At 42.3% G+C, this 22,072-nt stretch overlaps 2 protein-coding genes across 6 annotated transcripts; both read left to right on the top strand.

The window, feature by feature from the left end:
• The first annotated feature begins 1,170 nt into the window (after nt 1-1,170).
• Nucleotides 1,171-7,738, top strand: F2RL1 (F2R like trypsin receptor 1). The gene is made up of 2 exons (XM_033164318.1): nt 1,171-1,313; nt 5,942-7,738. The coding sequence occupies exons 1-2, from the start codon at nt 1,241-1,243 to the stop codon at nt 7,039-7,041; spliced, it is 1,173 nt and encodes a 390-aa protein (XP_033020209.1). The 5' UTR covers nt 1,171-1,240; the 3' UTR covers nt 7,042-7,738.
• Nucleotides 7,739-7,745: 7 nt separating this feature from the next.
• S100Z (S100 calcium binding protein Z) lies at nt 7,746-21,722 on the top strand. 5 transcript variants are annotated; one of them, XM_033164323.1, is made up of 3 exons: nt 7,746-7,886; nt 16,575-16,716; nt 20,926-21,250. In XM_033164323.1, exons 2-3 carry the CDS (start codon nt 16,576-16,578, stop codon nt 21,082-21,084), a joined length of 300 nt encoding a protein of 99 aa, XP_033020214.1. In that variant the 5' UTR covers nt 7,746-7,886; nt 16,575; the 3' UTR covers nt 21,085-21,250. The 5 variants fall into 5 exon arrangements, with proteins under 5 accessions (XP_033020214.1, XP_033020215.1, XP_033020211.1 ...); XM_033164324.1 differs by lacking the exon at nt 7,746-7,886 and adding an exon at nt 11,476-11,497; XM_033164320.1 differs by lacking the exon at nt 7,746-7,886 and adding an exon at nt 21,481-21,722 and having other exon boundaries at nt 15,613-16,716; nt 20,926-21,089.
• Nucleotides 21,723-22,072: the final 350 nt, after the last annotated feature.

The following is a 22,072-nucleotide window of genomic DNA, read 5'->3' as shown; positions in this document are numbered from 1 at the left end:
GGGATTAGAAGAGTAGCCTTCGGCTGCCTACATTTAAAGCCCATTAACACAGCGTGAGTGGCGCTGTGGGTTAAACCACAGAGCCTAGGGCTTGCTGATCAGAAGGTTGGCGGTTTGAATCCCCGTGATGGGGTGAGCTCCTGTTGCTTGGTCCCAGCTCCTCCCCACCTAGCAGTTGGAAAGCACATCAAAGTGCAAGTAGATAAATAGGTACCACTCCAGAGGGAAGGTAAACGGTGTTTCCGTGCGCTGCTCTGGTTCACCAGAAGCGGCTTAGTCATGCTGGCCACATGACCCGGAAGTTGTACGCCGGCTCCCTTGGCCAGTAATGCGAGATGAGCGCCACAACCCCTGAGTCAGACACGACTGGACTTAAGGGTCAGGGGTCCCTTTACCTTTAACAACACCCCAAGCATCCTGGGAACTGTAGTTTGTTAAGGGTGCTGGGCCTTGTCTGGGTGAGGGTCAACTACAATTACCAGGATTCTTGCGGGGGTGGGACATGCTTTAAATGTGTGTCAAGTAAAGCCTTTTGGCGCCTGTGATTCCTGGGAACAGGGCCAGATTTAGGTTTGATGAGACCTTAAGCTACTGAAGGTAATGGGACCTTTTATATGTCCAGCTGTCCTTTTGTCAACAAATTGTCGCTGTTCTTTGTGTTGAATATATGCTATATGGTAATTTATGGACCTAATAGGTATCTAAAGCCATTTGCACATAACAAAATATGTATCTTATCAAAGTAATTGTTTAACTGAAATACAATTAAGAAGTATATTAGTAGTGTTTTTTATCTTATATTTTGGAAAAGTACATCCAGTGGGGTTTTTTCCTTTAAATTTTTTGGGCGGCCCCAAGAGAGTGGGGCCCTAAGCTATAGCATGTTTAGTTTATACGTGAATCCGGCACTGCCTGGGAACTTGTCTGGCTCTGCTCGTAGGCGCTCCGTGAGCTCGATGGCGGCGCCCGAAAAGCCTCCGCCTCCGCGCCTCGTTCCAGAGCCCTGAGCTCACTTCGCCGTTCTCCCGCGGGCAGCTAAGAGCACCTACCTACAGCCAGACGCGGGGGAGGGGGGAGGGCAGGACTGGAGCGATGACGTCACGGAGGTGCTGCTTAGGCGCCGCCCCCTCCCGAGCCCTCCACCTCTCCCTTTTAGGTATCAGTGAAACTGCCCAGTCGCCGTCGACGCTCGAGGAGGAAGTTGGTGCAAAGGCTTTGCAGCGAGGCGCGTGCCGCGGAAATGGGGCGCCTCAGCCGGGCTTGGCTGGGGTTCGTGGTGCTGGTTGGAGCTCTGATGCTCGCTTCTGCCTCAGGTAAGGCACGGAGAGCCCTGTGCTCGCCGAGGGGAAGAAGGTGGCGGGGACCTTTTCTGTGCCTGCCCTCCAACCTTTCCCCTCCTGGAGATTTCGCTGGCCTCTGGCTCAGGTAAAGCGAAGGTAGATTTGGTTTGCCTCTTCTTAGTCCTAGCAGCAGGATCGGTTGCTTGTTTACGCAAAGTGGAAGTAAGCGCAGTGGGACTCCCAAACAAATGTGCAGAGAGACTTGCACCTTTGGGGATGTTAACCGCCCCACCCCACCCATTTCCATTATTATTTATCCGTGTAAGGTAAACAAGGTTTAACTTAATGTCCTGCTTTGAGTGCATGGCTGCAAATCATATAAGCTGTCCCAAGCATATACTGAATGCTTCCCCACCCCTCTTTTTTTAACTTATGGATCGCCATAAGTCGTGTTTACCTGGAGTAAAGATCTTCAGCAGTGGCTTTGAGACTGCTCAACTTTATGGAGTCTTCTCCACATTGATTTATTTGCCTTTAGAAAGTGCGAACACCACTGACTTACACTTCCTCCTTGCACCTTTTGGCTTTCACTTCAAAGTGACTAATTTCAATGCCTAAAACATTTCTTGTTTTGGTGCCGGGCTGGGGGGGGGGGTCGACTTAGAACATTGTGTTAATATCTGATTTACTTTGAAGTGTACAATAATTATCTGTGTTCTTGTGAATGGATACTAAGTGTTTTACTTCACCTAGATATCTTCAGTAAGGCATCCAGTATATCTTGTAAATAACAACAAAAAATTGTCTCGTTACCGAAGGTTCTTATATAAACCTGCTATCTTGACAATGCTTTCCTTTGAACCATGGTTTACATTTAAAATATGTATGAAAATAGTTTGACACAGACTGATCCTTTTTTTTTTTACCACATTTAAAAACCTAGTCTGAAAAAGAAAACTTAAAGATCTAGCACTCAACGAATCTTTAATTAAGCTCTCAGCCATTAGTTCTAAGGATCTGCTCTTCTGAAAAGATCAAAGTATAATCTTCCTGACTGTAGCAAAACAGTTCTATCATGCATTAAGACAGGACTTTTGGGAGCAATGGATAACACTTTAGGCTGCGAGATTCAATATAATTTTATTAGGCTTTGGTATTAGCTTGTAGTAAATGAATAGAATGCATAATCTAAAAGTTTAGGAAAGTGTGGGTAATTTGGGGCTCTTTTCATGCCTCCTGGGTATGCCTTGCAGTGCAAACATTCTCAGGACTTCATTTTACATAAATGCAACTTGTACAATTGTAAAACGGCCTTATACCAGTTCATTGAAGGCTCTTCTTCGATCACTATATGGACGTCCTCTTTTGCTTACTACTTTTTGTAAGAATTGACTGGGCAGTCCAAGTTTCCAAAATACTAAGATTGGATTAACAAAGTATTCACTTTGTGTCTAAACTGCTCAATGTCGTGGAGTATTTATTTTTATTTATTTAAAAAGAGATAATGTACGTTTTCTGCTTTGCAAAGGCTTCTCTGCAGCTTTTAATTTTGTGATGGTGTCAATGGTTGTTTTCGCATCTGTTAAGCTTCTGTTTGAATCTAAAGGTCTTTTATGGTGCCTGTGACTTCTACCTGGGGAGCACAGTTAATTAAGAACAATTCAATACTCCTTTTCTATGGCCATCTGTGCATTTAGACTCTGGTTTTGTTGCTAAGTTATATTAGCTTGAGTAATCTTCTAGAAAAATCACTCTCGTTTTTAAAAAGGGTTCAATATCTACAAAAGATTTTGTAATATATTTGCAGGAGTGTGGCACCCATCCCTAACATCTCTTTCAGCAGAAGCCAATGAAGTGGACTAAAAAGTCTGGCAAGTTAGCTACACACACAATTACTCATTTATACCATAACAAAACAAAAAAAAAATCCTTCCAGTAGCACCTTAGAGACCAACTAAGTTTGTTCTTGGTATGAGCTTTCGTGTGCATGCACATATCTGAAGAAGTGTGCATGCACATGAAAGCTCATGCCAAGATCAAACTTAGTTGGTCTCTAAGGTGCTACTGGAATGAATTTTTTAATCTTTTATTTTGTTTTGACTATGGCAGACCAACACGGCTAGCTACCTGTAACTCATTTATACCATGCCATTGATGCACATGAAGCTTTCTGGCGTAAAACCAAAAAGGCAGTTCCTGTCATTCAAAGAACCTGCATTCTGAAGTTGGAAAGTGGGGGGGAAAGCAGAAGTATGTAAGAGACAAGTACATATAGTTTGTTGTGGTTGGAGATAAGCTGTACTTCCTGGAGTGATAATCATACAGAAGGTCCCAGGTTCAATCCCCAGCATTTCCACGTAGGGCTAGGAAAGAAACACTGGAGAGCTGCTGCCACTCAGTGTAAGACAGTATTGAGCTAGATGGACTAGTGGTCTGACTCAGGAACGTACCAAGAGAGTGGGTTGTTTTCCGAGCCAGGTCTGCCTTGTTCCTTGGGGGTGTGTTTTGCCTTCTCAAACTGATCTGTGCAGGATGGGTAGCTACCATTTGTGTAGTGCTTGTTCACACATAACGTCACTTTATCTAAACCATCCACTGCAGCTCCTGCAATGTGCCTTGGCGCCCTTTTCAGATTCGACACTGGCAGTTGTGATTTACATCTTCCGACTGCAGGAGGGATTGTAAAGCAACATTCCTAGTGCTAAGGGACTATATTTGACTCTGAGAAATCAATGGGTGCAGGTAGTTGTCTTGCAAGACCTAGCTGCAGACGCCAACCTTGCTCCTGAGGATTTCACAATATGTTGTAAAAAGAAGAAGAAGAAGAAGAAGAAGAACGAAGAGAAAGCATTTTGTAAAATTCCATATGGCTCACCCTACCATTGGGTAGACAGAGTTGGCTGCCATAGTCTGCAGATGCTGTAAGGTGTGGAACGTTGACAAGACGTTGGGTGGTGGAGCTCTGTGGGCTGCATGGCCTCTCCTGAACCCCTTAGGCTAGCCACCGCCTCCATGCCACAAATGAGGTTGCTATCCTATAATGGCTATTTGATTAAGATCCAACCGTCAAACTGGTTGGTTCCTGTACATAGACCAATGGGGTCTGCTCTTTTCCTTTAAGCTGGGCAGCAAAATATATTGGGCTGGCTCTGCAGAGTGAGTTTAAAAGTGAAATTAGTCTAGATTTTACATTGTGACCTTTCTATGGTAGGACATGGGTAATAGTTCCAGGGGCTAAGGGAACACTGGAGGTAGGAGTAGGAGGCATTTTTCTCTCTATCTCTTCTTCCCCATACCTCCTGCTCATTATTTGTGTACACTAAAAACACTTACTAACAAAGTAAAAACAAAAAAAGTTTCAATACTGGTTTTTCAGGTACTTTTGAGTGTGTGCTATACAAAGCCCAATCTATTCCTGTTTTCTCCTGCTCATAGTGCTAATGAATGAGTGAGCCTTTTAGTTCAGTGGCTCCAGTTAGCATCCAGTGTTAATATCTAACTAAATAATGGCATGAGTTGCAGCTGTGTAACAACTTTGCTATTAGTCAGGGCCAAACCCTCTTGCAGCCAATTGTGCTGACCATGTTAGGTAGTTGGGAGCAGGCGTTGAAGAGCACTTTGGCTTAATGCTCCACCTACTATTGCATTAGTTAGGCAGAACTACGTGCTATGAATGAAACATATTGTTCCCAGTCCTGGGCTTACTTTATATCACTGATGTAGAAGAAAAGTACTGTTAAGTATTTGGGAGATAGATAGGTATAGATGAGAATGAATGAATGAATGAATGAAGACAATGTGTTTCTTTCCCTTGAGCCCAACAGAGGGTTCAGTCCTTTTTGTTTTCAAAACGCTTTCATAGCAGTGCTTAGGTTATTAATCCATGGCTTGTCTGTCCTCACCAACTCTTCCAGACAGTGTCTGCTTGAAGTCACCACACTCCCAACTTCCACCTCCTTTCCCCAATACCATTTATTCTTTGTGAAATACACTTACAATGCAAATGCAATACAAATACTCACTGGATTGCTTGACAAACTCTCAAGACACAAAATAATAAGCCTAATTGGTGGTGGAAATGGCTGAGAACCAATGAAGTATAGTGGTTAGAGTGTCAGGCTAGTACTGGAGAGACCTTGGGTTCAAATCCCAACTCAGCCATGAAGCTCAAGGTTGAGACCTTTCCTCAGCAACAATCTTATTTGCATCACAGGATGTTTGTGAGAATAAAATGAAGAGGGGGAAGCAGTCCACCTCCTTGAAGAAAGGGTGGGATAAAAACATGATAGATAATAAAGGAAAATGACCTCCATAGGCTTTAGCAGGAACAATGGGCAGGCATAGGAAAGATTAAGTATGATGGATAAATAAGGTAAGAACAGCCACTGAGGGTTTTCCCAGGAACAATGGACAGGCATAGGAAGGATTAAGCATGGCCTTCGCACTCTCTTCTTTAAAAGATTCTAAATTTGTGGGTTGTCTTGATGGAGTCAAGCTTGCCAGATAGCCCTGTCAGTTCAATGGTAGAACTCCCCCAAACCAAATTGAATTACAGTATCCAATTAAGTATTTAGGAGTGTTCTCTATGTAGGCTTCATGAATATCATGTTTGGTTTTTCACCAATGAGCAGCTAACACTCTTGCTTTTATCTCCTTTTTAGAGAGAAATCCAACCAACTCGACAAAAGGAAGAAGCTTTATTGGTCATAAGGTCAATACAAGCAACACCTCTAAAGATGTATACACTGTGGATGCTTTTGCAGCCAAAATCCTCACTGGCAAGTTGACTACAGTCTTCCTTCCCACAGTCTACATTCTAGTGTTCATCATTGGCTTGCCAAGCAATGCTATGGCTCTGTGGGTCTTCTTCTTGAGAACGAAAAAGCGGCACCCAGCGGTGGTCTATATGGCTAACCTGGCAATGGCAGATCTCCTCTTTGTTATCTGGTTTCCTCTGAAGATTGCATACCATATTAATGGCAATAACTGGATCTATGGCGAAGGCTTGTGCAAAGTACTCGTTGGGTTCTTCTATGGAAACATGTACTGCTCTATCCTTTTTATGACATGTCTCAGCGTACAAAGGTATTGGGTGATTGTGAACCCCATATTGCACTCAAGAAAGAAGTCGGAAATTTCTGTGGGGATATCAGCTGCAATATGGATACTCATCCTCCTTGGCACCATTCCATTGTATCTTGTTGACCAAACTGTTTATGTTTCTAACCTCAACATCACCACTTGTCATGATGTCCTGCCTCATGCAGTGTTGGCTAAAGACATGTATAACTACTTCCTTTCTCTAGCAATTGGAGTTTTCTTATTCCCCGCTGTTCTCACAACTGTTTCCTACGTCCTCATGATAAAGACTCTGAACGCTTCCATTACAGATGAGAACATTGGGAAGAAACGGAAAAGAGCCATCAAGTTCATCATTACTGTGCTTTCCATGTACTTGATCTGTTTTTTGCCCAGTAACATTCTGCTCGTGTTGCACTATGCCCAGATCACAACCCACAACACCAGTAATGTATATGCCTTGTACATTGTAGCGTTGTGCCTTTCTTCCCTAAACAGCTGCATCGATCCATTTGTCTATTACTTCATTTCAAAGGACTTTAGGGACAACCTTAAAAACGCACTCCTCTGTCGAAGTGTGCGCACTACAAAGAGGATGCAAGTCTCTCTCTCATCAAACAGATACCCAAGGAAGTCCCCCTCTTATTCCTCCGGTTCACAGACTACGAAGTCAACCTACTAAATTTATATTTGGATGGAAGTTTGGTCTCCTGTTGGCAATGAAAAACTGAACAGTGTTTGCCTTACAGAACTTCTAAGAACATCCAAACTGCTATATCCTTCCATCTTTCCTGTGGGATGGAAAAACCAAAAGCAGCTGGCCTGATACTTGTGCTAAACAAATCATCAGGCTTCTGCTTCTGTAGACAAGTTAGTTGGTTTTAAAGGGAACCTTCAGTGCAAATGCTGATAGCCACTGCTAGTTCCCAGGTTTACTGTTATGGTCTTATGTAATCACTAATCTTCAGTAATAATTAAAAGGTTTGCGTTTTGAGGGTCACAGTCCTTCATGAGATAAGTCTTACAACAAACATGTAGCAGTTTGTAGACACCGGTATATGTTTGCCAAACCTATCTGTTGCCAATCTCTCTCAACGCCCTATTGTATTACTGATGTCCCAAGTGAGTATTGTTTGCACTGAGATATATATATATATATAGATAGATATATATATCTAAGGTTTATATATATATAATTTATAGACAACTCTTTATATTTTAAATATGCTGTGAATATGCAATGAGACCAATAATGTAGTCTCAGTGTAGCATGCAATTATGTGCTTTTTTCAAAAATGTACTTTGCAGTAATTTTGTTTCCAATATTTTAAACTTTTTATAAAGTGGTACTTTTAATAAAATCCGATTTTTGTCAATTACATTTAAGATATTAATATCATCTCAAACAGCATTAAAGCAGGGGTGGGGAACCTCATACCATGGAGCCCAAATGTGGCCCGCCAAACCTCACTGGACTCTTCCCAAGCTGCACCCCTGCAACTTGCTCTGCCCATGAACTGAGCCAAGGTAGGATGCCTTGTGATATTTGTATGCTCTGCTCACAGGGAACAAACTAACCAATGACCTTTTTGTTCAGCAAGTTCTCAAATGTGGGTTATATGAGGGGCTATGGGATCCAGTTTGAAAAATAAATTTGCAGATTTTTAAAAAGACTTGCTGCCAAATTTGCACATAATGCTAAGCCAAACAGGGCTGCCTTCTGCAAAGGTGATTGCAGCCACTTTGTTCCTCCCTGGTCCTTTTAGCTCTGCATAATACAGCAGCTAAGCTCTGCCTGTTATAAAAACCAGGAATTGTGCTCAAGTTCTTTTTTTCTAACCATGATCTGTAGCCAAGGTTTTTTTCTTGGGTACAGATCATGGTTAAGGAGGACTGCAGTGACTAGTATGTGTGACACACACTAAGCCAAACCTGAGATAAAAGAATTTGTCAGGAACAAAACAAGTGTGAGCTCTACATGAACTTATATGTTTGCACAGTCCTGCTAAGCCATAGTTTGGTTCAATGAGGCCCTTCTTCACGTGCTTGCTCCATGAGAGGTCCAAAAGGTGACAACACAAAAAGGGCCTTTTCTGCAGTGGCTCCCCATTTGTGGAATGCTCTCCCCAGGGAGGTTTGACTGGCAGCTTCATTATGCACCTTTAGGCGCCAGGTGAAAACATTCCTTCAACCAGGCCTTTAGCTGATTAACATCAATACCCTTTTAAATGGGTTTGTGGGAGGGGGGCTATTAGTTTGTTTTTGTTCTTATTATGTATTTTGTGTTTTTTATCTTGCATTTTTATGTTGTGAACCTCCCTGAAATCTACAGATGAAGGGCTGTATACAATTTTAAGAAAGAAAAAGAAAGAAAGAAAGAAAGAAAGAGAAAGAAAGAAAGAAAGAAAAAGTGTTCTGCAAACTGGGCCACTGTATGTCTGAGCCATGGAACAAGAATTTGGTTGGTGCTGTGTTTTGCTTGCTTTTGCTAATAATTACAGTCCCTAACTTTTCCTTTAACTCCCAAAGTATGCCACAATAAACGAAAGGCTCTTGTACACCATTTTACTTAGGAAGCTTCCTGTTTTACCAGCTAATGTTCTGATTTTGTCTCCTCTGAGTCAGCTGCTGAGGAAGACTGGTCAATGTTGCCATGTTTCTGACTCAGAAGTAACTGAATCACCATAAGGTCACTAGAAAGACCCACCCTCACAGGTGGCCTACTACTGGGCTGTTCTCCTAGAAGAGAATCATGCTCTGAATGATGATGATTATGATGATTCATGAAGAAATACTGGAAGGAGTGGGTTCCTCCAGTTTTTCTAACTTTCTTAATAGCTGGGGTACAAGAATGAGTCGTGCTTCCAACTTCAGTACCGGGTCAAAATGTACCTAAGCAGTTCAGAAAACACTATAAAAAAGAGTTGCATAAATTGCTGTGTGTCATCACACCCTGAATGGAAAAATTAATACCTCTGGTGCATCATCAAAATTAAGGACCATCTGGCCCAGCATTTTCTTTCCTCTAGAAAGCCTGCAAGTGGGGCATGAAGACAATAGCCCTCTTCTATTCTGGTTGCTGCTACCAGCAGTTGGCCCTCAGAGCATATAGCTACCATGATTTGCAGCCACTTGTCCTTCATGATTTTTTTTAAATGAACCGGAGTTCTCCTGTGTTATAATGTATGCTCAACTGCTGACCTATGGATCTGCCAATTTAGTGGGCTGAAATATAAAGTCGGAAGTGACTGGGGATACACCAGTTGAAGTCTTTGCTCAGTGCGGGACCTGCAATACCAGATGCAACTGCAGCTTCCCTTATAGATAATGGTCCAACCACTCCTGAAATGACTCCAGTGAAGGAGAGCCCACCACCTCCCTGTGTAGTCAGTTCCACTCCTAGGCCACATTCAAATCATGCATTTGAAGCACTTTTGATACCACTTTGAACAGTCATGACCAGCCCCCTCCATAAAAAAGAGAAAATAATTCTGGGAGCTGTAGTTTGTTAAGGATTCTGTGAGTTCTTGGGAGTTCTGTTCCTTTCACAGAGCTACAGTTCCTTGAGTTCCCTGTGAAGAGGTAGAGAGTGATAAACCACTCGGGGAACTATAGCTGGGGAGGGGGGAAGAGGTGAATAAGGGTTGCCTGAAAAATCTCAGCACCTTTAACAAACTACATATATATAAGAAAGGGCTAACTGGAGTTTCTGGTATCATGCTAGCCTGAACGAGTGCTCTGGTCTACTGTATGTAGAAATAAATAGGACTCTGGCACTTGAAGTAAGCCACTGCAAAGTTCATGATCCTGGGAGTTGAGGTAATACCTGATGCTTTATATCATTTTCATTCCATAATCTCATGCTTTTGGATCAAGGAAGTGCTCTTGTGTGTCCTAATCGTGTTATGTAAGGAATAACAAAGCGCTCGGGGAGTTGCCTACCCAGAGGAAGCTAAGGGAGGAATCTGAACTACACAAAGTAAGCAGGTACTGTATTCATACCTAATCAAGCCAAGAATGTTGCAGAACAAGATTATTACTGTTTCTTGTTCCAGGTTTCATGCCCTTGGGGTTAATATACCCAATCTACAGGACCATGCTTTGTGTGAATAATAAACTTGATTATGATAATTATGATGGTGATAATACATTTCTTGGACCTGCCCAGGGTGACTAGCAACCATCAGAAAAATACAACCTGATGACCAAAATTTTGTGATGCAGCACATATAGAAGGCATTAAGGTGTCACTCCGGGTGGATGTCAGTTGCCCAAGACTCACTTCCATAAAGCAGTTACAGGTAGGTAGCCGTGTTGGTCTGCCATAGTCAAAACAAAATATAAAATCAAAAAATCCTTCCAGTAGCACCTTAGAGACCAACTAAGTTTGTTCTTGGTATGAGCTTTCATGTGCATGCACACGAAAGCTCATACCGATAACAAACTTAGTTGGTCTCTAAGGTGCTACTGGAAGGATTTTTTGATTTTACATTTTGTTTCCATAAAGCAGCATGCTCAACACACAAGCCTGGTAGACCTTAATCTAGGTGGTTGGACATTAGCATCACATTCTCCCATACCCTTTTGGAGAGGCCAGCCATTGGCATTCATGCCTTGCCAATATGCTTGTCCAGCTCAACATCACTGGAAAGGTTGCTGGTTATGGTGGAGCTCAGGAGACAAGATAAAAACATTATTCCTTCTTTTAATTTTTTTTAAAATAAGTACAATATACTGAAGAAAATCACTGAAAGATATGGGGCAGACAGGGCTGGCCCAAGGCATTTTAGCACCTGAGGCGAACAACAAAATGGCCAAAAAACAAAAACAAAACAAAAAAACCTGCTAGGGAAGAAGGGCTGAGTGAAAATCTACATCAGGAACAAGGGGGAAATAAAGATGTGTAATGTTTTAGTATGTTTTTATATACGTTGTAAGATGCCCAGAGTGGCTGGGGCAACGCAGTCAGATGGGTGGGGTGCAAATAATAAAAGTAATTATTATTTATCTATACTGTATCTAGAAACTCCCAAGGCATTTGCTTCACCTTGCCTCATGGGTGGGCCAGCCCCGAGGAGAGGACTCAGGAGGACTAGAAATGAGCAGCAGGAGCAAAAAAGGAAATGAAGCAGGGAGGTGTGAGTACTCCATAATCCCAAAACCATGATATGCCAAATGAGCATCACAAGGGACAGTGACATGTGGTTGTTTCAGAAAAAAAATTCGGGCTACTACCAGCTATGCCAAAAGCAGGTTTTAACTCCAGGGAAACACATGTATCGCCCTAGACAAAAGAAATAATATGTGGTTCACAGCTCCAAAATGCAAGAACAAACTACTAGCTGAATTTTGAGATGGTGCAAGTAAGCCCTCATACATTAGAACACTGTATAGTGTATTCTATATGTCACAAGAGCTCCCTCTTCTGGTTATAGCTCATATTAAAGGTCCTGTATAAAAGGTCTTCTGATCCTTAGCTAATTTAAAGATTTAGGCAACTATCTTTCTTAGATTCAAATATTGTTTGTTAGTTTTCAATATATGATGATTCTCACTACACCTGAGCTATGAGCTTGTGTCCTTGGGATGCCTTCCACCCATCCCTCTTTGTTGAGATGTGAGCTCTGTTGTGCCCTCTGCTGGTGCCCAAGGCTCACACACACATGCATGCACCAGGCAGGACCAGAGGAGGAGCTTGAAGGCTGAACAAAACCCACTGCGCCAGCCTCCCTGCCACAGGCACAGAGTATGGATGGTTCACGGGGCTGCACTTTGCCACTTGCCTGCCTGGCCACGAAGTAGGGAGCCTGGTCGGCCAGCCGACAGATACAGCCCTTGGCGGACGCAAACCCCCCCCCCCAATGTTTGCTGGGCAGCCATTCAGTGAGGGGTCCAGGGGTGCAGCAACAAGGCCAGGCTGGACTCCGGGGCCCAGAGACCCCCAGTGGCAGGCAGGATGGGGATCGCTGTGTGAGGCACTTGGCTCGTGGCCGCTCAAAATCATGCACCCGGGGCCACGGCCCTCCCCATGCTATGCCACTGTTTGTTTAGCCCTTAGCTAGAACTCCTGCTTATCTTATCCTCCTCCTTTCCTTTCAAAGGAATTCTGCTTGCTGGGTTCTGACCAGCTCTTGCTTCTCACTGACTCCTGACTTCTGGCCTAGGCAGAGTAGACTACAACTCCGATCACCACTGACCATTGGCCATGATAGCTGGGGTTTGCTGGAAGGGATGTTCAAGGACATCTGGAGGGCACCATATCAGATCAGAACAAAGCAAGGACCTGCTGGACCAGACCAACGGCTCATCTAACATCCGGCTCTCTGGTTTTACGTGGTATTTTTGTTTGACTAATACTGTTTGTTCTATATTGTACACGGCTTGGAGATTTTTAAACTATTAAGCAGCTTATCAATGTTTTTGAATGAATGAATGAATGAATGAATAAATCACATTCTGGGCTGCTATAAGCATAAAACAGAGATAGGGAACCTGCAACCAACCAGATGTCATTGGTCTACAACTCCCAACATCCTTTATTATTGGCTAGGCTGGCTGAGCCTGATGGGAGTTGGAGTACCATGGACTCTGGAGGGCCACAGGCCTAAAAGAAATTCAGGGAAAAACCCCAAGATAATGCATTTTGCTTGTGTCCCTTAACTAGGTCCATGAACCTTCACTTTCAAATGTCAAAGGTTTCCACTGCTTGAGGCACAGTTTGACTACCCATGGTCGAAATAGAATGTGAATCAAAATCTCCTTTAAAAGTGCTAAAATATAACTGGACAGAAAGCATGTTTCACAGGAACTTATTTTGTTGCTGAGCTGTACCTGGCTTCCTGTTGTTGCTGCTGCTGCTTCTCCTCATTTGCAACTGGGGCTGGCCCTACCATTAAAGTGAGGCAGCTGCCTCAGATGGCACATGAGTGGAGAGGGGCAACAAGGCTTCAAAGGACAGAGGCACCCTGTATTGATTGATTGATTGATTGATTGATTGATTAAATTATATCTCACCTGTGAGGATCTGCCAGGCAGACGTATACATACCTAGGGTCCCTTGTGCCCTTGGCAAGGAGTTCTGCTTGAGGCACTCAGAGGAGCCTGTGCATTTCACTCAGTCACCTAGAGCAGTGGAGGAACAGCCTGGGGGGCTAAGGGACGGGCTTGTAGCCACTCCAAGCCAGAGTGGAGAGGCACAATTTTTGCACCCGCTGCGCCTGTGCTTTTGCAAGGACCAACCTGGCAAACACCTAGGTACACATCTGCTGCCAGGGATGGCCACAGGTAACCAAGGTAGCTCTTACCCACTCCTCCAAACTGGATATTGAGTTGAGAGGTGTGTGCATGTGGCCCCACTGAGTACCACAAACATGAGGATCTTTGGGAGTGTTTTATTTCTAGAGGGAGGTGGTGATCAAGGTTATTCTTCTAGCTGTCCAAAATAAGTTGCAGGGGTCAGAGGTGCACAAAGCTTAACTATTATTTCCCATGATATTTTTTGTTGATTTTGCCATCCTCACAGCTTAGAGGACTTAGGTAGTTGTTTAAGGTTTTTTTTAAGGTAGGTAGATTCCACTTATATGTGTTTGCTTCTCTAGCAAGATAGCACAGAAAACACTTAACTGCTGTGCCAGTTAAATCCAAAGCAATCAGCATATAACTCCATTTCAGCACACAAGGGGGAGCCACACTCCAAATAAAATTTCGACTTACAATGCGCACAAAAAAAAATCACCCGCAAATATATCTGAACCCTGTAATAGAAGTGTGCATTGGCTCTGTTTGTTACCTGAATTAATAGATGAACTTCAGTGATTCAGGTAAGGTCCTCCTGCTTCCTAGTCAGATTGCACCGTTCACAAGGCATCTCAAGATGTTTCAAAACCTGCTAGTTCCACCAACTCCCAATACAGGTAAATGAAACCAGGCTTACTGGGGAAATGCTCAGAGCCAAAATTCTGTGGCAGGGGGCAGAACCCCAACAACAAGCACCCTTGGGTAACAGGGCCATTGCTGAGGGGTGACATTCCCCATTACAGTGGTATCTCTAGTTACAAACTAGGTCTGTTCTTAACCTGAAACTGTTCTTAACTAGAGGCATGTGTTCGCTAATGGGGCCTCTTGCTGCCGGTGCGCAGCCGGCGCACAATTTCTGTTCTCATCCTGGGGCAAAGTTCTTAACTCGAGGTAACTCTTCCAGGTTAGCGGAGTTTGTAACCTGAAGCGTTTGTAACCTGAGGCATTTGTAACTCGAGGTACCACTGTATTTCCTCGGGACCCATGCTCTTTTTTCCACCTCCACCCATCCCCTCAATGCAAACATCTCGCTTGGTGTGAAGCAACCCTAGACACGCCCAAAAACATAGCACAGGTAGGAAAGATCTTACACCTTCCAGAGCAACCTCATCGCCTCCTTAGGGAGGACGACTTCATGTTTTCTGAATCATAGCCCTAAGTGCCAATTAGTAGAAATACAATTTGCTGTATTTACTTCTTAGTAGGGATTGAGAAGGAATTCGATTCAGATCACATGTAAAAGTTGAATCTATTGAATTTGCGTTTTTCAAAGCAATATGAGAACTGACACACTTTTGAAATTTTGTGATGCAGTTCTCCAACTAAATAAAGTTTACAAAAATGCACGTATTAGGTAAAAGTGTGCATAAATATGAATATATTCTTGAAGATGACATATAAAAAGGCATTATGTTAAGAAAAATTACTTGCAAAAATGTGTACATACAAAAAAATGTGTTTGTTAGAAATTTGTACTCAAATGCCAAAGTTATTTTTTATTTGGGAAAAAAAATCAAATTGCTATAGAAATGTGAAGAGCCAAATTTTAGATTGGAAAAAATGAGAAATTGGGAAATCAAAATTGATGGACCCTTACGCTCCTACTTCTAGTGAAGCAGTAAGTTGCAAACAGCATATTCAGTGGAGTGATTGCTTTTGCTACAGTTTTTTCTTAGTGAATTTTCCTGCCCTTCTTTCATGAAGAGGGCTATCTATTAGTGGCACCACCTGTGCTTTGCATCTCCAGTTCTCTTTTGAGTTTGAAAATTATATGCTGAAGGTTCGGTTTTAACTTCTGAATCCAGTCTCACACTGGATTGAGCTTAGATCAATACCATATGAAATCAGAGGCAGGCTTCCTTCACCTGGTGCCCTGCAAATGTTTTGGTCTACAACTCCCTTTGTCCTCAGTTTGGATTGGCTGTGCTGGCTCACCAGGACTGATGGGAACTGTAGTCCAAAACACCCAAAGGGTACCAGTGTAATGCTTAGTATGTTGGAGTAGCACTGGGAGGAGACTGAGGTTCAAACCCCCACTCAGTCATAAAGCTCACTGAATGATCTTGGACCAATCCCTATTTCTCAGCCTTCATTACCTCACAGGGTCATTGTAAGGATGAAATGGGGGAATAGGGGGTAGGAAATGTATACTTCCCTTAGCTCCTTGGGGAAGGATGGCAAATAAATGAAATAAATCATAAGGCAAAGCATTGCATCTTCTCGTTCTGTATTTGTGGTATTCCCAGTGGTTGGCTTCCTAGCAACTAATTGGATTTCCGTCCTCGTTGTTTTAATGAAGTTGCTGCTTTTATACTCCTAGCTCCTTACTGAATGCTCAGGGAAGCCAGCCAGCCTCAAGAAAGCCACCTGGGGAAAGATACCTACACCTGTTGACGCATAACAAGCAGTCACAAATAAAGTTAAACCCAGGAAAGGGGGTGGGCATTTTATCATTGGTGATTTCCCTCTAGAAACCCCAGGGGAATTTGGTAATCTAGGGTGGAACCCTCAGAATAGAGTTGACTACAGTCTGTACCTGCTGGAGACAATACTTTATTTGGGACCACTTCAGAACAGGTAGGAAGAAATGCTTGAATTTTGCCTTGTTAGATGTATTTTGCTTCTTTGCCCTTTCAGGAAAACGTGTGGCCGCTTAGAGATGACTGCACACCCAATGAGCTCAATACATTAGATTTTCTTCCTGGGTTCATCTGTAAAAGTGCTCTCCTAAATTAGTGTCGTAAACAACAAGTTTGTGCAGCTGGTCAGATGACAAATATTTAGCACCACAGAAGCTCTGAATCCTGTATATTGACTTTCTGGGCAACTGTGTTTATCTCTGTGCATATACAGAAATGCTTACATTTTAAATGGTTCGTGCAAGGTTGCCATAAGTCTTCCCTTTATCTCCCTTTGTAGTATGCCAACACTGCTGGAAGGTGCGATGGACACCTTAATCAAGGTCTTTCACCATTACTCGGCAAAAGAGGGGGACAAATATAAACTCAATAAAGGAGAACTCAAGCAGCTCCTCACCAGCGAACTTACTGACTTCCTTTCGGTAAGACAGAGTCATGGTTAAATCTGTTTTTTTCACTGACTGCTTGCTGGACATGGGGAGGGGGAATAGCTACTGGAGGATCCTTGACAAGTATTTCATATGCCGTTTGTTCACCCAGACATGCAATTAAGTCTTTTCTGCAACAGCAGCTGTACTGTGTGCAAAAATAGTTGCTATATTTTGCCTCATCCAAGGAAATGTGCTTTGGTGACCAAGTACTTAGGACCCTTGATTGTGTTATTATTAGAAAGCTTCATCCAAATAGTCAGCTATAATGTTAAGTTTCAATATGGATGTGAAAGTCTTGAGTTCAAATCCCAGTTAACTTATAAAAGTTGCTGGCTGGCTGTGGGAAAATTTCATGCCATAGCTCAGCTGAATATCTTGTCTAGGCATTGCATCCGATATGGTAGAACTTAGTTTGCGCATTGTGAGCTTCCCTGCCCCCAGTGACATGGGTCAGTGATGGACAAACTTGGTACATGATGGCCCCAGTTTATATGGTATAGACAAGTAACAGGATGGGAAAGGATGACAGTAGTCATATTGATCCCCATAGCAAATGTAATATCTAAATGGGGAGCTGATTTTATTCATTCGCTGGGGAAGAGGTGGTGTTCCTTTTCAAAGTAGAAAAACTGTGTTCCACAGAACACAACTTCAGTATTGAATTGACGACACAAGTGCACACGCTCAATTGTTCTTAGAGGTTAAAGCAAAACTAATTCTCAGCTGCTATGTTTTTGCTTAAGAGTTTAAGAATATTTCAAGTGCCATGCTATTTAGAACAAACTACCTATGTAGTCTAAGAATCCGGAAGGCTCACAATAAACACAGAAAAGTGCTGCAGAAGTGAATCATCCAATTGGATTGGATTTATTCATTTATTTTCTTTTTCCCTTTTTCTTTTCCTTTTCTTTTTTCTTTTTTGCTGGCCAGTCTTCAGCTGCGGCTCTCATAGCAGCTTACAACAAAACCACAAAAATGCAATATAGAAAAGAATCCAGCGCAACATACAAATTAGAGCAGAAAGCTTAAATGTCCCCTTTGACGTACAGAACAACTCCTTTGCCGCATCCTGCCCTTCCTATAGCATTTGTATCCAAAGATAAACTCGTCCCACTGGCTTTCTCCTCTTTTACCAGGATTTCTGTTATGCCCACAATAGCTATACTGTACTCTTCTTTAAATCCAGGCCTTCCAGTTCAGCCACCTTGGCCAGTGTATTAATTGTACTACATTGTTCAGAGGCAGTAAACCTCTGGTGTCAGAACACTGCAAACAGCAAGGGCTGGCTGTACCTTATTCACTAGGCTAAAGCTGGGGCAGAAGGAAGTTGGGCTGGGGTTGTGAGAAAGAGTTTCTATTTTCTTCAATGGTGGTGATAGGTTCTTTTTGGGAATGGTTTTAATGTGGTCAGTTAGCTGTATGTGACTCATACCGTGTACAATGTACAAAAAGGTATGGGAAAACTGATGGGTGAGGGTTTTTTTGTTTTTTTTTTACTTACTTTCCTTTCTCTTGGTTCCTTCTTAGACTGCATATACACCATATATTTAAAGCACATTTCACATGCATTACCCTCCCCCAAAGAATCCTGGGAACTGTAGTTGAATGGTGATTGGAATTGTATCTCCGTGAAGGCAGATTAGTGCCCAGGGTTTTGAGGGGAAAATGTGCTTTTGTATACACAGTCTTACTCACTCTGTCAGCCTCATAGGCTCTCTCTGCACCATCTGTGTAGTTGAATCATAGCCACAGGGTGCTATCCCCAACTGCCTCAAGGCAACCTCACCCCTGCCTCTTCCAGTCCTTTCCCTCTTCCCTTCAGACCTATTCAGCTGCAGCCATGTCAAGCATAACATTATTTGCCCCATTCCTTGGTATGTAATGCAATGGTTGAGAAGCATGCAAATAGGTCTGATATGAGGGTGGGGATTAGTGTAATACAGGCATAGGCAAACTCGGCCCTCCAGATGTTTTGGGACTATAACTCCCATCATCCCTGACCACTGGTCCTGTTAGCTAGGAATGATGGGAGTTGTAGTCCCAAAACATCTGGAGGGCTGAGTTTACCTATGCCCGGTGTAATGGCTGCCAATGGCTCAAAGGTACTGATGCCTCCCCAGAGCAAAGTAATAATATTCCCTTAGGCAAATTATTAAAAAGAAGAGGCATTTAGGGTATTTTTATTGTGTCTGTAAGCCTATTTGAACCGTTTCCACAAGTCAAATGACTAATAAGTGATAATACCTAGGCAAAAGTTTACAGGAGGGGTGTGCAACCTTTTAGGAGCTGCATACCATTGTGGGCAAAGGCATGAAGTAGGCAGATCAATGGATGTGACTCTTACCCTTGTAAAGTAGGCTACATATCACAGTTAAAGGATGAGATTCCAACTTGGCAAAAGCACTCGAGGAGAGAGCAGATCAGGACAGGTGAGCTGTGCTGCTGGGGAGAGCCCCAAGAATTAGATGGAGAAGCCTGGTGGTTACTCACCCCTGGTTTAAAGATATCTCAATCATAACTTGCTATCTTCTCCTCCACCTTTCTGGTGGAATTGCTGTTGACCATGCTAGATGGGCAGAAAGATAGAATATGTAGATCAGAGTATGTAGATCAAAGTGTATGCAGATGAACTTTGGTCTAAGTCTGGAAATGTTCTTGCTCTTTAAGTGCTTCTTCGGGCCTGAAGCCACATGCAGTTTTATTCATAGGTTGATTGGAGACTCCTGCGGACTCTAAATATAGCTTCCTATCTATCCTGAGCAGAGAGGTGGCTGAGAAGAGCTCTCGCTACAGGACACATTATCAGTCCTGATGTGATTTGTGTTCCTCTATTTTGTTCCTAATTTATAATGCCGCTGAAGTTCTTGTGTTAAAAAAAGAAAGATCTGATATATAAGTGGCATCCTGTAGTCTATTAATCCTAAGAAACCTCATAGTCTTAAAAATTGGCAGCTCTGCAAAAAGGGGAAGAAATAAAAAAAAGGAACCTGTCATCAATTTTCTTGGATTGGATTCTCTCTGTTCTGCATTCCATCTTAATAAAATATCTCCCTTTGTAGCGACCCAGTCCCCAGAGTAATCAGCCGGCAGTAACTAGATGTGCTTCAGACTTTTGAAGATTAGGCAGAAATAGTAGATTATATCTGGTTTAGATCAAGTTCACATGTTAGCATCTAGTGCTCCTAATTTAGTCCTGGTTTGTAGAGCATTCTTCACACATTAGGATTAAAGCAGTTTTTGCCTCTGTCGGGTTTGTAATGATGATTTTTAAAAACTGTAGGAGCCACAATGCTAATTCACGTTGCAAATTCGTCTTCTACACAAACAACCATTATCATTAGCATGCAAGAAGCTGAAAGCCTCACATGTGAAAATGCCCTTGAAATAATTTCACCAGTACACAGAAGTTCATATAAATCTAGAATGCAAGATACATAGGGTCGCAGAGTGGTTATCTATACAGCTGATGGAGTGAATTAGGGTAAATTCGAGGTTTAGATTAATTGGAATACAGATGTTGGAAATTACTACAGTATTTTGAGTTTGGGGAACTGACTAACAAAACTTGGGTTGCAATCCTATACCCACTTGCCTTGGGAGTAAGCTTCATTGAACTCTATGGGATTTAGTTCTGAGTATACGTATACAGGATTACTATCTTCAAAGATCAATTCCCTCTTCTCCCTCTTACATGAGAGAACACTTCCCTGCGCTCTTTGCTTGCAACATGTGTGTGCGGTCCCTAAAAACAAGATCCTTTCTTCTTAGGGGGTATAGCTTTATTTATATGCAGATATAACCAGTTTGTTGTCTAAAATTCAGATACTTAATCTACTAAGACAATGCAATTGGATGATGGCCCTAGTGGGAAAACATTGACGTGTAGCTTATTAATAAAGTAAACCATCTAAGCTATTAGAAATAAATATTATGTTGTTCAAAGTTGAGGCACTTCTGTCTTGAGACAAATACCTGCTGCAGACACTGGTAAATATCACAGTACATATAAGAAATTCCCTGAGGGTTAAGGACAGTGTATGTACATGCCCTCAAGGAAATAAAAAGAAATCTCTAATGTAATTTAACATACATCTCAGAAGATTCTCTAACCAATACTGAAATGTACACATCTATATCTATCTATCTATCTATCTATCTATCTATCTATCTATCTATCTCTATCTATTTTTGCCTTTATAGTGTCAAAAGGATCCCCAGTTGGTTGATAAGATTATGCAAGATCTTGATAGCAATAAAGACAATGAAGTGGATTTTAACGAATTTGTGGTTCTCGTTGCTGCCTTGACTGTTGCATGCAATGATTTCTTTGAAGAGCAAATGAGGAAAAGGGGAGAATAGAAATGGTAGGTGAAGCATGTTTAATTATCACTGTAGCACTTTTCTTGTCTAATGGTTGAGCTCATTGAGCCTGGATATTATGGATAACTAATGAAGTTATCATGGAGACATTTCAGCTTTCCTCTCACTTCCTTGTGTAGAATGTCCATCCAAATGTGACTTGCCAACATGAAAAATGAGAGCAAGGAAGAAAATACAAACGAAGCTGAACGTATGCACCTTAATGTGGATAATTTCCTTTTCCTAAGGATGATGTCACTGCTAAATACCTGCTACATCTCTGTTTGCATTGACAGGTTGCAGTCGCCTTTCTCGGAGACAGCATGAGAGTCAGCAACTTCAATGGAACCAATATTTCACTTTTTGTTTTGTGTTTGGGTTTCCCTTCTCTTCCAGCAATACAAGGCTTCCTGTCAACACTCCCGCTTCTGTTTTTATATCAGTGCACAATGAGCAGTTAATCCATAGGCAAGATGTCTTCCAAAACCCAGCCATTTACTTTCAGCAAGTCTCTTCGTATCAACCCACCCAGACCCTGAGATCATCATCTGAGGCCCTTCTTCATGTACCTCCTCCATGAGAGGTCTGGAGGGTGGCAACAGGAGAATGGGACTTTTCTGCAGTGGCTCCCCATTTATGGAATGCTTTCCCCGAGGAGTTTTCTGCTGGCGCCTTCATTATCCACCTTTAGGTGCCAGGTGAAAAGGTTCCTCTTTAACCAGCCCTTTGGCTGATTAACATCCTTTTACCCTTTTAATTGTGTTTGGTTGAGGGGTTTATTGGTTTGTTTAGTTCTTGCTCTTGTTTTTATTATTATGTATTTTTGTGTTTCTTCATCTTGTATTTTTATGTTGTGAACCACCCTGAGATCTGCACATTTAATAAATAATATTTAATAAACAATAGTAAAATATGGCTGCTGTATGTATTGGACCTTTAGATCTGTCATCACATGGCATATTAGGTGCTGTGTTGTAGTTCACCCTTT

Source organism: Lacerta agilis, chromosome 11, assembly GCF_009819535.1.
Source record: "Lacerta agilis isolate rLacAgi1 chromosome 11, rLacAgi1.pri, whole genome shotgun sequence".
In the NCBI taxonomy this organism is placed as follows: Eukaryota; Metazoa; Chordata; class Lepidosauria; order Squamata; family Lacertidae; genus Lacerta; species Lacerta agilis.
The sequence above is the reverse complement of the archived record's forward strand: the minus strand, read 5'-3'. Positions and strand labels throughout refer to the sequence as shown.